The sequence below is a fragment of the Contarinia nasturtii genome, unplaced genomic scaffold (genome assembly GCF_009176525.2).
Source record: "Contarinia nasturtii isolate CC-2019 unplaced genomic scaffold, AAFC_CNas_1.1 Cnas_scaffold_285, whole genome shotgun sequence".
NCBI classification, from domain to species: Eukaryota; Metazoa; Arthropoda; class Insecta; order Diptera; family Cecidomyiidae; genus Contarinia; species Contarinia nasturtii.
This window is the reverse complement of record NW_022197640.1, coordinates 3,978,692-3,994,655: the sequence shown is the minus strand read 5'-3', so window position 1 is coordinate 3,994,655 and position 15,964 is coordinate 3,978,692. Positions and strand designations below refer to the sequence as shown.

Below are 15,964 nucleotides of genomic sequence, written 5' to 3'. Positions count from 1 at the left end.
TGTGTGTAAAATACTGCATGCAAAATACATTGAAAACAAAGTTTTGACACTTCTAAAATTCACGAAACAAAGGCAGTCAAAGAAAGAGATGTCAAAACATAACCTCAACTTTTTGGAATAATTGTAAACAACAAACGATTTTTGTTTCTTTGCAATATATTGCTTTTTATTTCCATATTTGTTGATAACATTCGGAAAAAAAATGGCAAGCAGTAGTGATAAATATGAAATTCCACAAGATATGGCCCGAATATTGTACGAAGAAGGAGCCTTATTGATAATTGCTGGAATGCCAGTTGGAACGGAGTTTGGATTAGATTTAAGCATAAACAAAGTGGATGAAATGTTTCGAGGAGTGAAAATGGTTCCGCCTGGTGCTCATTTTGTGTACACAGCTGCCGAAGGTCTATATGGTGATACAGCGTCACGTGTTGGTTTCATTCATTATTTTAAGAAACAAGAGATTGTTATTCGTGAATGGGACGATAACTTAGAGGAGCTGCGACATCGTTCAAATGTAAACATTGAAGCGGACAAATCACGTATACGTGAAAATTTGGCCGATTTGGATAGGTAAGACGTTAATCTATAAAAAAAAATCTTTCAAAACTGTTGAATTCAATTCAATGTTTTTAAATTCAGATTTTTGGCACCCTATGACTTTGAACAACTTAAAAAATGGCAACAGTTGACAAATGAACTAACCGAAGAAGTGATACAACGAACGATACCTGAATGTGGTGTTATTCGATCATCAGCCGAATTTCAGTCATGTCCGGATGCCGATCGTCCAAAAGGTCAATCGCCTCTAACTCGTACTGTGAATATTCGACAAAATCAAACCGAAGATGAACTTTTGCCAAAACTTAAGGTGGTGCCCGGAACAGCTCCACGATTTACCAAAATTCCAGCTTTATATCCAAACAGTGCCAGTCCAGCGGAAATATCTGAATGTCATTTAGATTCAATTCGTGCAATAGAAATGTATTTTAGCTCATTTTCGGAACCATTCGAAGCAATACGGGAAATTCAATTGTCATTTGTTCTCTTTCTATGTGGTTGTTCGGTTGATGCATTGGCACATTGGCGAAAAATTTTAGGACTTTTAGCCAAATCGGAATCGGCAGTTACAAAATTTAACTATTTTTATCGTCATTATTTGGAAACGCTTAAAATACAATTGCCAGAATTACCGGAAGAACTGATGATGCCAACGCCAAACAATACAGTTTTCAAAGATATTGGACAATTAATATTAAACTGTACGATAGGCGGATTAAAATCGGAAGCGGATACATTTATAGTTTACCTAACCAATAAAATGTCATGGCATTTTGATGATTTATTCGATGAAAATCCAGAAGATCTACCGGTTGTCGTCGAAACATAATGTACAAAATAATTTTCATTCAATAAATTAAATGGATTTCAAATAAAAAAAAGAAACTTTTTAATGCGCTTTTACTTTCAAATAGTCGTTCAATGTGCATTTCTCCCAATCAGTAATTTTTATATGAAAAATTCAAAGCCGAATTTTAATCACGTATTGCATGCTATTGTTTGCTATAACAGAAATTTATCAATAACGCTTACTATTTTGTATGATAAATGGTTTGTAGTCAAGCGAAGAATGGCAATGGAAATAGTGAAACAATTTCATCGTGTCATTAATAATAAATAATAATGGATGTTACCATCGTGGTCTCTTTACATATCATCGTAATATTTGTTCTGTAAACACACATAATGGTGATTATCCGTTTAACATTATTGCTATGACAACATCGGTTGCAACAAAACTAGCCACCAATCCAAGTTGACATGCGAGAATTTTTTTTTTTAGTTCTGACGTGGATACTCATATTTAATGTTCAATACTCATTTCGATCACATTGCATTCATCCACATTTGATTTCGCTTTCTGTACAACAATAGTTCAGTCGAAAATTAGCTTATTCCATCAATTAATCAATTAGAATAACTAAGTTTTAGGTGAAACTGTGAAACATACGTAGTGCAATCATGAAGCATCAACAAGTTGTTGTCGACTATTTTCAAATGTTCAAAACATCACTGTCTTGCATCATCTTGGTTGTGTTCGTTTGGATTTTTGTCAAGTGTGTAAATTATGTATATCTCCTTTGAATGTTATACCTAATTAAATCATTTATTCAAAGGCTCGTTCAATCGGTGTTTTTGCTGCCACGTTATTTGGAGAGAAATCATCAAATTATAACAAAATCATTGGCACAGCATTGTATTTCAGACGAAGAACTAAAATCATTTGAAGAAGAAGAGAAAAAACAAAACGAACAACAAAACGATCAAATTAAGGAACAACCCAATTTGACCGATGACGAGTCTAAGAAAACAATTTAATTTATACAGCACATACTCTCTTTTTATTCAAATCAATTTGTTATGAATGTTAGTTTTCAAATGTGTTTTTTTTCCTCAAACAATTTAAAGCAGAGTATTGCTCAGCGCTGCTGCCATCCACAGCATATTAAAATATCTTGCTGAGAATGCGTCGTCCGTCGCATGCGAATGTACGTACCAGTTTATACATAACAGCAAACAAGAATGAATGCATTGTTCTCTTCACGATTATGTGACTCAAAACATTCGAACGATTGTATAAAGAACAATGCATGTATTGTTGTTCGCTGTGATGTAATGCGACGGACGACGCATTCTCAGCAAGATATTTTAATATGCTGTGGATGGCAGCAGCGCTGAGCAATACTCTGATTTAAAGTACTTCAATAAATAATGACCAAAAAAAGTCTAATAAAAATTGCTAAATTGTGAAACATTTTTTAAATTTTTTTTTTGCTTTTAGCATCCAGCATTAATTTGATAATTTTGGATTGAATAAAGAAATGTTTTGATACACATTATGTGCCTGAAATTTCATTTCAATTGCAGTGGATTTTAGATACAAATTTTCTTCTTTTTTCAAATATTCTATACAATTTTCTGTTAGGGTTCGAATTTTCTTAAAAAAGTTTTTAAAATTACTGTATTTTTGACAACGAATGAAAATAAATTTTACGCTCAAGTCGTTGATGAGCTGAACGCTATTAAATGAACGAAAAAAAAAACAGGAGAAAAAATAAACGCTACGCAAAAACTTGTACACACCGGCCAACCGCAAATACGTCTACACTTCACCAAAATTAGTATGACCCGTAGTTTTGGCGTGTTGTTGAGCTTGCACTTGTCCTTTTAAAAGCATATCGCATTGAATGCATTTCAAATCGAATTTATCAACATCGGTGAATTGTCTAGATGATTGGGCCTCTTTTGCTAATTGTTCAGCTTGCCGATAAACTGATTCATCTTCAATTGGAAACATTGTTTTTGGTGGACCACCCTAACAGGAATAAATAAAGCAAATAAATCATGAATATAACAATTAAGCACAAATAAAAAATAAATATATATTATTCTTACCGAAATCGATTCCAAATACAACGGATCATAATGAATGCCATCAAATAATAAAAATACCCGCATTCCATACGCCTTATCTTCTCCAAATCGATTGATCAAAGCATTCGTTATGTCGACAACATCAATTTCAACGCCATAATAGTTGGATAAGATTGATACTTCGATGGCACCACCCCAAGAGGCTGGCTTTTTGATCCAATCACAATATTCGGCATTTGTTTTTCCCAACATGGCTTCATTGAATGTTTCTTTATCGTTTGAAACATGCTGAGAAATAACTTCACGCAAATAGCTTCCGATTTCTGTATCGATTTGGCCTTTCATTACGTAACCTGAATTTTGTTTTCAAACACAAATTTATTAAATAAAATTCGCACAAAAATCATCGAATAACAGTTAGAAAAACCGCTATAACCAAAATGATTAGAAATATTCAATTACCTATACTTGTAAATAAACAGCTGTTGTCGGATGGAACGACTTGTTTCAATAATATTCCTTCTGTTGGTAAAGTCACTTCTTGGTTGGTTGATGGAATATCATCTAGTTGCAAATTGTTTCGTTGTTGTTGTTGCGGCACTACATCTGGTATCGGTTTTTCTTCAACAATCAATGTATCACCATTGATAATACCTGACGCTGACAGCAAACATTCATTTGCCGATAAATCGAGTGGTTTTGGTGGGAAACCAATTTTAACGCTAAGCCCTTCGGCGGGTATACTTGTCAGTTCCGAAATTTTCGATTTTAAATTACCAATTGTTTCATCTGCCGATAAATTATTTACAACATGATGACCTTGTTTTGTTTTCACTTTTAACATAAATCCGCCCATTTTTCGTTGAATCCTAAATAAAAAAAACGTTGTAAACAAGAAAAAGAAATATCTTTTTAATTTCAATGGCATACTTTGCACAAAAGAAAATTAAATCGCTTCATTTTATGCAATTCATTACTTTTTTCCTAATTTCCGTTTCGAAGAGATACGATGATGAAGTTTTTTTTTTCAAACAATTGTACAGTTTTCAAATGTAACTGCAATACGTTTCTGTTATGATATATTTAAAATTGAACACTTTTTTTCTGCTAAAATTCTATGCGATTGTCTTAAATTCGATTTCTTTGCTTGACAGTTCTCTATTGAATGTGTCGAAATTGAAACGATTAGTTCATTCACATTGACAGCAATTGGCCTACTTAACCCATATATCACTTTCAAGTTAAATTTATTGTTCATAATGTTCATAAACAGTTATCAGTTTTGCAGTTGGTTTTTCGTAAATATTACAAGAAAAAGAAAAAAAAACCTTCAATGCATGATTTTGACCTTTTATTGTAAGACTTACACGGCAGTGCCCTCTTGTGAATTGAATTTATAAATACTACATTCGTTGCGGTGAAAATGGTGAAAAAGAATAAATGTTTGGCTTTTGTACATTTCCAATAAAAGATTTTTTGTTTTTTATTTGGTTCAAATTCACATCGAATTCATGAAACATTTTTATTAAATTCGTAAATCGTCTGTACATAATATGTATATATATATTTTGTTTTAATTTTATTGGTTGCAATTTTACAATCCACAAAATTTGTTGTTGTCGTTTGTTTTCGAATTAGAAACGTTCAAATTTCAGTTAATTAGCGATAAAATGCTACTTTAATTAATGGATTAATAATGTGGCTATGCTAAATCAGTATTTTGAATCTATTCTTACATACTTTTTTCTGTGTTTCTGTATTTCACAAATTTAAATTTATTACAGTTATATTCTATATCTACAAACTTAACAATCTTTTTTCTTTTGGTCAACGAATTAAAAACAAAACACAATTTTTTCTTCTCTCTCTCTCTCTCTCTCTCTCTCTCTCTCTCTCAATGAAAACATCAAATGTGTAAATAAAACTGTGTCCTTCAAGGAACAAATAGCTCAATCGAATTGAGCGAAAAAAAGAATTCTAGATTCATAAATTTAGTCTTCATCAGAGTCGTTATCACTGTTTGCAATCGAGTGCAGCGTCATACGTGATAACGATTCATTTAAATTCTTCGTTTTACTTTCTTGGTTTTTAATTTTTGCAAGACGTTCCAACAGTGTCATGCGTCGCGGTGTTGTTATTGCCACATCCGGCTGTGATTTATTTGATGCTGGCGGTGATAGTGAATTAGTTGAGGTGACTGGTTGCGCACTTAGCACTTCCGATTTGATTGCTTTTGCATTATCGTTGTCAATTTGTGCGCATTTTAGTTGAATTTTATTTGCGAGTTTTGATGAGATTTTCATTGTATTTGCCGCTGTATCATCTAAGTCATTGCATTTGTATCGATTTTCGGTGTGTCCATTTATAAGCTTATCAGTCGATCGTTTTTTGTAGTTTGTGTTTGATGGATGCTTCAACATGCACGATCGTTTTTTTCGTTTAAGACCAGGCACTTTTAAACTGGACAACTTCGATTTGCTGCCATCAAAGATGGCCGGCGGACGCTTCAAAATTGGCCAGTCAATTTCAAATTGACGCTGTAGATTTGCAGCGGGTCGTTCAGCTGGTAATTCGGGTGGTTTTGAGAATACAGCACGATTTTCTTGTACCGCTTGCTGTGCCATCACGTCTGCAGCACCTTTTATCGATACGCCTGTGTCGCTTTCATTTTTATTGGTTGATTGTTCATGGTTTTGTGGTTGTGGCGGTGGCGGTGGAGGTGGTTGTTGTGTTTGTGGTTGTAATGACAGCTTTCGTAGCTCTTCTTTTGATTGATCAGTATTTGATTGATGCTCACTTTCAATAGGTTCGGTTGTGATTGGAAGCACTTGACGTCGTTTATTTGGTTTATTGTCAATTGGTGTTGGAGATGCGTTTCTTGATTTGACTTGTGTTACTTGTGATTGAGGTTGTTCTGGCTGAGATATTGTTTGTTTTGGAAATTCATCTTGAAAATCTTTGTAATCTTTTTTTAATAGAGTTGATAAATCATAAACAAAGTCTTTTTTCACGGGCATTATACGATTCCTGATGGGTCGCCGTGTTGCTAGTATTTCATCTGGTTTTTGACTTTCTGCCGGTGAAAGTGATCGTGCCGAACCCTTTGGTTTGTCTTTTGCTTTCGGTCGACCTTTTCGCTTTAAATTGGCATTTGATTTGCTAGTTTCGGCTTGTTCGACGACATCATCAATGTGATTACTTGAATTATCGTCTAAATCGGTGTTGCTATTTTCATTTGACGCGCCCAATGGTGCTAAGAGTTGCTCACTTGCATCATCCACAATGAATGGTTCACTGTCGATAAATATTTCCTCGTCATCGTCTCGTAATACTTCGGTGTGCTTTTCTTTACGACGATTTACACCACTTGGTGGTGGTGGTTTTGGCATTGGTTCATCATTTATGGTGACAAATTTAAAGGCATCCGATCTTTCGCCGCCAAATTGATGTTTGCTCCGAACATGGCTAAGAATATCGATTTTACGACGAGCACGGAATGTACATAGATTGCATGTAAATTTTTTCGGTCCAAAATGGCTCATTGTTATGTGACGTCGAAGGTTGCTTGGATTTGAAAACTTTTTAAAACAGTACTTGCAGTGGCTTGAAGATAATTTTGATTTTGCTTTTGTTTCAATCACTTTACCGGTATTCTCATTGGCAGATGCGCGTGTTCTCTTTTCTTCTTTAACCACAACTGTACTTTCAAACTTGGATGTTTTAACTAAGGTGTCAGTGTCGCCCGTGTGATTGCTAGCCGAATCCGACATATTCATATCATCGATCGGTGATACATTCTCTTCTTTGATCTTAATAGCACTGTCGGCATTCCAACATATATTCAATGATTTTTCATCATCCGATTGAATGGATTCGTCGTTGACAATTGCTTTCAATGCCCGATTTCTTTTGCGTCGATTTGTTGACGTTATTTCAGAAACGTCCGGCTCAATTTTTATCGATTTGTTTGGTTTTTCTTTTAATGCTGATAAAATATTATCATCAATGCAGGCACCGTCTAATGAATTTGAATTAGATGAATCGTCGAATTCTCGATCGTTCCAACCGTTTGTTGACTGCGATCGATCGTGATCAACCTTCCTTGTAAGCGATATACGTGTGTTTGGTTTCTTCTTTTGTTGACACACCTATTTCAAAATCGAAACAATTATCATTCAACTAAATTGCTTTGCTTAATAATCATTGAATTTACCTTATGATGTGAAAGTAAGACTGCTCTACGATCAAATTGTCTACCGCAAAACAGGCAAACATTTTTACAAGCGTTTTCATTATCCTCGAGATTGTCCAGCCAAGCTTTGTTCTGTGAATCGACGCGTTCTTTATCTGTTTGTAAACGAGCCAATTCCCTGCTGGGACCTTTCACCTGTACTTCATCGATTCGCGTCCGTCGTTTTAAAATCGAATCACGCATTAATCGAACACGTCGCATTGATTTTCTATATGGAAAGCACCGTTTTAGCATTTCATAAAATCAAATTTAAAAAAACACTTAGTACTCACTTATGATCGTTTGTCAAGTGCCGTATCACCTGTCCAACCTGCAAAAATGTTTTACTACACGATGGACATTGAAAAACATACGTAGATGTGATGTGCTTTGTTTCTATATGCAGTTTAAGCATTTTTTCGGTTGCAAATTTACTATTACCTATAGTTCGAACAAAATCATAAATTTATTATCAAAATCATCGCAAACCAAAATCTTGCTCTACTCACATATTTCACATTCAAATGGTTGTGGCAGTTTAATTTGTTCATCGTCGTCTGGAAATGTGGGCAATTCCGATGGACTGATTACTTTTCCATCGGGTCCTAAAACTGTACAACTGTTGTCCGTATTTTGTATGCTTTGTATTTCAATGACTTCGGTTTTAATATTGTCGCTCGTATCATGTTCATCTTTAACCGTTTGATAAACGGCAACATTCGATTCGGGAACAACGTCCAAATGTAGTACATGTCTCTTTCGCATAATGTCATCTTGCGTGAGTTTTTTATTGACTTGTTCATAAAAATCGTTAAGTTTCAATAATCGACTAGTTTTTTCTCGTTTAATGAGTCGTTCGACTATGCTACTTAAATCCTTTTCATTGTTTTTGCTACTTTTAACAGTACCCAAAAAATCACCTTCGGCTTGAACAATTGTCGATATATCTTGATTGAATCCTTGGCCATCATTGTGAAAATCATGGTTCAATGATAAACTGTAGGTTGCTTTGCAATAAACTCGTTTGTGACTTATGAAATTGGCCAAACTTCGAAACATATTTCGACACACCTTACATTCATAAATGATGTCACATTCATTTGATAGCAGTTTACGTACCTATTTGAACAATTTCAAGTTGAATTCGTGTTGTTGTACGATTTTGTATGCAAAAACAAAAATTGAATGCAATTGACACAAACCTCTTCGGTGCCATCTTCAAAGGCTTTTCTCGCTTCATTCAGTCCGTTTATCGATGTTTTTATGGGTTTCCGCAATACACTCAAATCATTGGTTGCTTTTTCTATATCCGAATGCAGTTGACTGGTTGTAACTTCAGCCGCTCGCTTCATATTTAACCATTGATATATCCTTCGATCAGACTAATTTTAATTGGATGGCAGTGCGAATATTTGCATCTGTAAAGGAAAAAAAAACAATAATCATAATAATTTTCATAAGTGATTTAACACACAGTCTAACTGGATTTTCTACACTTTTCATTTGTCAGCTAATTTTATCTTAATCGCTTAGTAAATTTGAGAAGAAAAAACAAAAAAATATTTTTCACATTTCAAGACGATCAATATTTTCTTCGTAGCTTGAATATTTTCTGGCCAATAATTTTTTGCATTGTTGACAATATTTTGTATGCACTTTACTCCAACATTGATTGTGTTCGGTTTAATGATGTTTTTGTTTTTACATAAATCTTTGTCACTTTGTCAAATATGCAAGCGGTGCAGATCAATTTTCACAAAATAAAAAGCAATAGTAATAATAAAGGCACATGATCGACAATATTCAACTGTAAATCTATTACACCGTCACAAGACGCATTTAACAAATCAACAAACAATATAATTTTAACTCCGTTAATTTTTTCACATTTTTCCGATATCAGCTCTTAATTTTAAGAATATATTTCTCATTTGATTACACGTTTCAGAAGTAAATTTTTCGTTTTTAACTGTTGGTTACCAAAAGAATGTGAAAATATTACATTTTATGTCTGTGTTTTGTATTTCAAAATGCTGAGCTAAGCTAAATTGTATTACAGGTTTTTTTTTTCAAATGTGCACTGCAACTTGTTTAAACATTTGTATGGAAATTATGGGAAGAAAATCAGAATGTTGTTTGTTTATCAGTTGATCATATATACAAAGGCTGACACTTTTGATTTGATTCTTCGGCACATTTGGAACAAAAATGTATTAATAATAATGTTGGCTGCTGTTGACTACGACGATCAAAACTAAATGAAATGGAGACATAATACTCAAAATTTTGTAGTCATACGTCATGTTTAAAGCAGCCAAACAGCACTCATTCTCTCTACTTGTAATTCACACCACACTCAACGCACATATATTCTATTTAGCTATATTACGTTTTATTTCACTTTATCGTTGATTTTTTGCGTTTTTTCGTTGCGATATACAATAAAAGCTAAGTCCACCATATGCAAGTCAATGTAATATATTGATTTCGAGGTATTAGCGGTTTTTAAATCCATTTAAACTTAAAATTGTGCTTTTTAAATTCGAAACATTTTTTTTGTAAACTTTTAAATATTTTATCGCCAAAAAATAGAATTTATTAAATTTCCGTTTTCTGTAGACTTCATTTCATTCAATATCATAATTGGAGTAATGTGTAATTCCAATTTTTATTTAAATGACTTGAAAAAATGAACCGTAGTAACGACACTGTTTGATAAAATCTTCTGTGCAATGAACATTTTATCATTTAAATTTTATTGCAAAAAAGAAAAATTTAAATGTTGTAATTATTAGCACTTATGTTGTCATATGTTATGATTTTCGTAACTTCTTGTATGTTTTTGATATTCCGTTATCCATAATGTACATTTAAATTAGTTTGTATATCGTTACTTTTGGCAATAGCAAGTATTTTCAAATTGTAAATCGATCATATTTGCGCACATATTGAATTTTAGTAAAAATATTCAAAATAAAATAAAAATACTCTTGATATTATTAATCTAATTTATTATTTGAATGATTGTTGAATAGAAAAAAGGAAACAACAAACATTTAATATTGTATTTACTTCATTTGGTTTCGACGATTTAAAAAAAAAAAACAGTTGAATGAATCAAAAAAATCAAATTTCGTCGATTGGAATTAGAATTAAAAAAAACTACACGCAAACTACTTAGTTGCAATATTTGAAATGCTTTTGCTTTTCATGTTTGATAGTGCTTAAAAATAGTAGTCACTCGATTGTGCTTATTTTGTGTATTAACGCGATTCACCTTATTTTCTGTGAATGTGTGTTGTATATTTTACTTGTGTCTTTAGCTATAAGTATATTTTGTTGCCTATGTCACGCTTCTGATGCTATTGCCGCGACCGCTGTCTTCTATCTATGTGTGTTTGCTTTCAACTGAAATAACTATACCGACGTTTAGCGAGAATTGTAGTCACGCTCGCACCAAACCATACGACGTTTCAGTGTATAATAAGCTATCGAAAAACTCATGAAATGTTCTTATGTTTCGTTTCGGTTTTCAATTGAGTGTTTCCCTTAGCCTGTCGTCTGCCATGAAACGGTCTCGAACACACATCGATACGGGACCATGTCACAATACTGATTATATTATGGTTATGTTTGTGTTATTATTTTTGTATTAGTTCACATACACGACAAAACGTCAGAATCCACATGAATTACGTTCACAAGCAAGCAAACTTCGAACTATCATGCTCTTTAGCACACACACACACACATGCACACACAGACGCATGCACATACATTTAAACATTCAACAGCAAGAAGCCGGAATTTATGAATAGACATAAAGGGGAAGATGACAATATATACACATATTTAATAAAACAGCAAAACACACAGACAAATGTTCACGTTAGAAGTCTTCTAAACATCCATTAACAATCATTTTATACGGACCAACACACGCGGGCCCATTCATATGTGAATGAATAAAAAAAACATCTTTACTGCTTTGTTAAATTATGTTGTTGGTTCATATATATGTATATATATTTTTGAATTTCATATGATACTCCTTCGAGAAATACAGATCAAAATTTACATTTACATGCTAAAATATTGGTGATGCGAGATGATATCGACTTGAGAATTTGCCACACTAGATTTTAATTTGACATATTTATATTGTTTCCGAAGCTTATTCATTTCATCATTATTGGTCAATCAAGTTTCTGATAATGGCAATATTTCTGAAAATTGCGTGATATTATTCACAAAATCTTATTCGAGTGCGAGTGCTGGCCAAATAATGTCGGTTTCTCCAATGTTCATCAACATTTATTTGTCCATACGAATATCATTATTTTTTTTTTTTATTAAAAAAATTTCTTCATAAACATCGAATGCATTACGTGACTAAAAAAATATGCACTCCGTATCAATGAAACGTCTAAATAATATATTGACTCACCAAACAATGTATTTATGCTGTTTTCTTTGTATTTTCGTTCCCGTTAAAACAACTGCATTTTATCTTATCGCTTCACCAATGAATAATTGTCATCGTGTTTATATATATTTTTTAGCTTCCAAAATGGAAGCAGATTGCATCGATGAACTTTTCAATTTTTCGTTGTAAATCAATTTACTTTTGATCTATCGCATTTGTAGACGATTTTAATTTTTACTGTAGAAAATTGGTCGAATTTTCCCCTGATTGAATGTTTACTGATCGATTCTGAGTTGATGTTTTCGTTTTCTACATACAAACCAAAATGAATACTAAGATAGATGCAACGTGGTTTGCTATCAATGTTATCATCACTATTATCTCTATATTCTCTATCGCAAGACAACCGAAGGGAATCACATTTCCGAACACCAATTCCTAGTATTCAAAATTCAGTTTTGGCTACAAAATGATTGTATATTCGGATGAATCTGCATACAATCATAATGAAAATCATTCGAACGAAATTTACAAACAACACATGCTCATTATTTTAAGACCTACAAAAACGATCAAGGGAAGGATCGGTGAAAAATATATGAATGAAGGTTTCTATTCATTTTTCGTCAGTATTCTTCAACCAAACGAATAAATTTTACCCAATAAGTAACCGTTCACACACCAAAAAACAAAACTAGAACATTTTTAACTTTCTCAAAACACACAAATTTGATAGGATCAATGACGCGCGACGTAAGTAGAACTGTTTTATAATTTAGCACACCGTTGTTCCAAATGGTTTACTATCTACAGTTATGCATTTCTATTGATGTTTTAAACTAAATAATTCTTATATAGCTATATAATAATGTCGGCACAAAATTTTTGCTGAAAAATTTTGTGAAATAAATAAATGTGTAAGAAACTTTGACTATTAGTGGTGAGTATGAATGAGATTTACGCACCATTCAGTCACACACAGTCAAAGTCAAACAAAATTATAATGTTCAACGAATGGGAACAAAAAAGTCGAATCAGCCAAAATGATAAGGTAGTTATTAAGGTTGTTTTTAGTTTATCTAAATAATAAAAATTCCTGTCTGCATATGTTGCCTTCTAAATACAGTAGAAACCAGAATGTTGGATTACAGTTTGAAGAATTCAATCGCAAAACATCAATATTGATATCGCACTGTAGTTGAGTACAGTTTTCAATTGAGGAGAAAAAAAAGTTTTGCTCGAATTCGTCCAATGAAATGGAGTCGAAATCAATATAATATCAAAGAAAGGGCCACACATTTACTTCATATTTTAAAATATTTATTTGAAAATAGTTTTTATATTTGAATTTTCTCATACTTCATGCACACCAAATATTGTATGGATTCATGTGTGGTATTTGTATAATATAAATATGCCTAAAATGGCGGTTATTGAATTGAATGCTGTTAATAATAGGCGGAATAATGTTTCCATATGAGTTTAAAAATGGTTAAACAATTTGGCAAAGATTGAATACCAATTTCCATATTTCACGTACACTTCCATCGGTTTGGTTTTTATTTTTCAAATTATAGACACTTTCGTATTGTCTTAAGGTTCATTTAAATGAAACTTTTAATTCATTGGGAACTAACCAGTAAAAACAATTGGAATGTATGTATTTTCTTTCTGCTGAGAAAATGTCTCGAAAACTTGATAAAAAGCAGTGAGCACGTTTTTTTTTCTTTTCAATTTTCTTGTCGCACGAATGCTTAAGCACAATAATTATGTCATGAAACATGAATTTGATATTCACTTATATTAATCAATTCAATAGAATTCACCATCACATGCGACTTTCTGAGAAGAAAAAAAAGTATTTCTGTAAGAGCTAAGAGAAACTTCAACAATAACTGTGTGTACGATTGAACATTTGAATCAAATCACATCGAAATTCAACAAATAATTTGTAGCGATTTCATATACTATCTATATCTATGGAGAAATCAGTCGGTCGTGTTGTCAATCATTCACAAATAAATCACATTCATTGTCATCCTTTTCTCTGTTTATTTTATGTAATCACACAATTCTTCTCGTTTTTTTTTTTTTGTTCGTATTTTGTTTGTTAAAACAATAGTAAACTTACCGAATTTAATTTTGAATTCTGCCCAAAAAAGATGTCTGATGCTACGACAACTGTTTGAATGCGTGCCTTTTAAAAAGACAAACTATAGACTCTGTAATCTAATTTTCGTACGCGGGAAAGTGTTTTGTTTTTAATTTTTCAAATATGCAATAATATTTTCTATTTTTCTTCTTTTTTTTTTATTTTTTTGATTGGACGTATTAAAACAGTCAAAGCGCAAGCAACGAATAGCACAACTGAAGAATACACGAGCAAAATATTAAACTACTTGTGCACATCAGCATAGGCTCACTTGTGCGTACGTGTGTATATGTATATACATGCTCGATGTGAGATGGAATGAGTTTAACTTGAAATAATGCATACCAGACAAATTCAACCTGTAAATATACAGTTTATCGCGATATAAATTTGTTTTTTTTTTTTTTTTGACAATGGTGATACAAGTGTTTGCCGGTTTTTATGTCTAAACCGCAATATATCGAACCGCCGCGAAGGTGCAAGACATCATCATCCATCTAATTAAATTAATTGCAAGCAATATGAATGACGTTACATCTGAACTATGATTTCAATTTTCAATTTCAACAGAAATTCATTTCGTATTGATTTCATTCTAAGACAAATTTAACATTGCGGCCTGGATGGCCAACCATAAATTCAATTTCAGTAATAAACTCATAATCGTAGCATTTATATCGATATTAGCGAGATTCCCATACACCTGCGATGTTGAAAGGGAAAGGCTTTTCGATACACTATACCATTTGTAATACTGCGTCAAGAAAAGTTTGAAAATAATTTTCCAATAAGGGGAAATGATAGCCGTACATAATAGCGCATACATTCGTCATCGTTGATTTTTTTTTTGTTATATAATATCTATACATATTTATACATAAAAAGAAATTTGCTGTAATGTTGGATAATTTCAATGTTATATTCAGGAAAATCGTTTGGTTTTGCCCAATTTATAGTTAATTAAGTCATAAACATCTCTCGTCTTATTTCGAACTTGGAAATGGAATGGGTGTTGGTTAAATCATTGGCGAATCTAGAATGAGCGAAGACTATAAAATGATGATAAATAATCATCGGGAAGAACTACATAAATTGAAGTTGGTTTACTTGAAGCAAATGAACTATGATGAAATTAATGTGATTTTTTTTTTGTTTTTTTTTTTTTTTTTTTTTTTTTGTTGATCCGTACAGAGCGCAGTTGTTATTTAAATGCATTTGCCAGTGTAAACCATGATGCCATATTTGATTGCGAACATTTAAAATTTATTGATGAATTTGTAACATTTCTGAAGTTCATGAATCAGGCTTACAATAGCACAGCGACCAACGCATTGATTCTAATCATAAGACTATTATTATAGCATAATTCATTAAGTGAAATTCAAAGAAGTTCGATAAGCGAAATGAATAATTGCCATTGACATGCAGTGATAGGTGACAGCCTTTTCCATTATTCAATTTAATTATACTAAGCATTTTATCAGTATTAAAAACGAGTCAGGTCCATCAGTGATAATTATAGTTTTTTTTTTTGCTCATCACATTTTGAATCAGAGACGATAAAAGATGTTAATTTCTTCAGAAAGATTTCGTATCGTGCTATAGCTAAATTTCATTTCGAATAGATGCAAACAAAAATACAAGTGATGAAGGTGATCGAATTTATTTGAAATATAGATGAATGAGAGTATGTGGGTATGATTTCACTTTCAATTTGACA

The 15,964-nt window shown here is 32.5% G+C and overlaps 3 protein-coding genes across 7 annotated transcripts; 1 reads left to right on the top strand and 2 right to left on the bottom strand.

Moving 5' to 3' along the window:
• Nucleotides 1-91: 91 nt before the first annotated feature.
• LOC116337657 (protein AAR2 homolog) lies at nt 92-1,436 on the top strand. The gene is made up of 2 exons (XM_031762410.1): nt 92-573; nt 643-1,436. The coding sequence occupies exons 1-2, from the start codon at nt 203-205 to the stop codon at nt 1,388-1,390; spliced, it is 1,119 nt and encodes a 372-aa protein (XP_031618270.1). The 5' UTR covers nt 92-202; the 3' UTR covers nt 1,391-1,436.
• Nucleotides 1,437-2,682: 1,246 nt separating this feature from the next.
• On the bottom strand, nt 2,683-4,768 carry LOC116337426 (ubiquitin thioesterase OTU1). Of its 2 annotated transcripts, none has more exons than XM_031761992.1 (4): nt 4,366-4,768; nt 3,898-4,304; nt 3,457-3,788; nt 2,683-3,376 (listed from the first exon to the last, which is right to left on the bottom strand). In XM_031761992.1, the coding sequence occupies exons 2-4, from the start codon at nt 4,289-4,291 to the stop codon at nt 3,164-3,166; spliced, it is 939 nt and encodes a 312-aa protein (XP_031617852.1). In that variant the 5' UTR covers nt 4,292-4,304; nt 4,366-4,768; the 3' UTR covers nt 2,683-3,163. The 2 variants fall into 2 exon arrangements, with proteins under 2 accessions (XP_031617852.1, XP_031617851.1); XM_031761991.1 differs by having other exon boundaries at nt 4,413-4,766.
• Nucleotides 4,769-5,289: 521 nt separating this feature from the next.
• LOC116337400 lies at nt 5,290-14,430 on the bottom strand. 4 transcript variants are annotated; one of them, XM_031761934.1, is made up of 6 exons: nt 14,224-14,430; nt 8,869-9,084; nt 8,176-8,785; nt 7,960-8,107; nt 7,649-7,895; nt 5,290-7,583 (listed from the first exon to the last, which is right to left on the bottom strand). In XM_031761934.1, exons 2-6 carry the CDS (start codon nt 9,016-9,018, stop codon nt 5,427-5,429), a joined length of 3,312 nt encoding a protein of 1,103 aa, XP_031617794.1. In that variant the 5' UTR covers nt 9,019-9,084; nt 14,224-14,430; the 3' UTR covers nt 5,290-5,426. The 4 variants fall into 4 exon arrangements, with proteins under 4 accessions (XP_031617794.1, XP_031617795.1, XP_031617793.1 ...); XM_031761935.1 differs by lacking the exon at nt 14,224-14,430 and adding an exon at nt 12,114-12,404; XM_031761933.1 differs by lacking the exon at nt 14,224-14,430 and adding an exon at nt 10,944-11,205.
• Between the last annotated feature and the right edge of the window lie 1,534 nt (nt 14,431-15,964).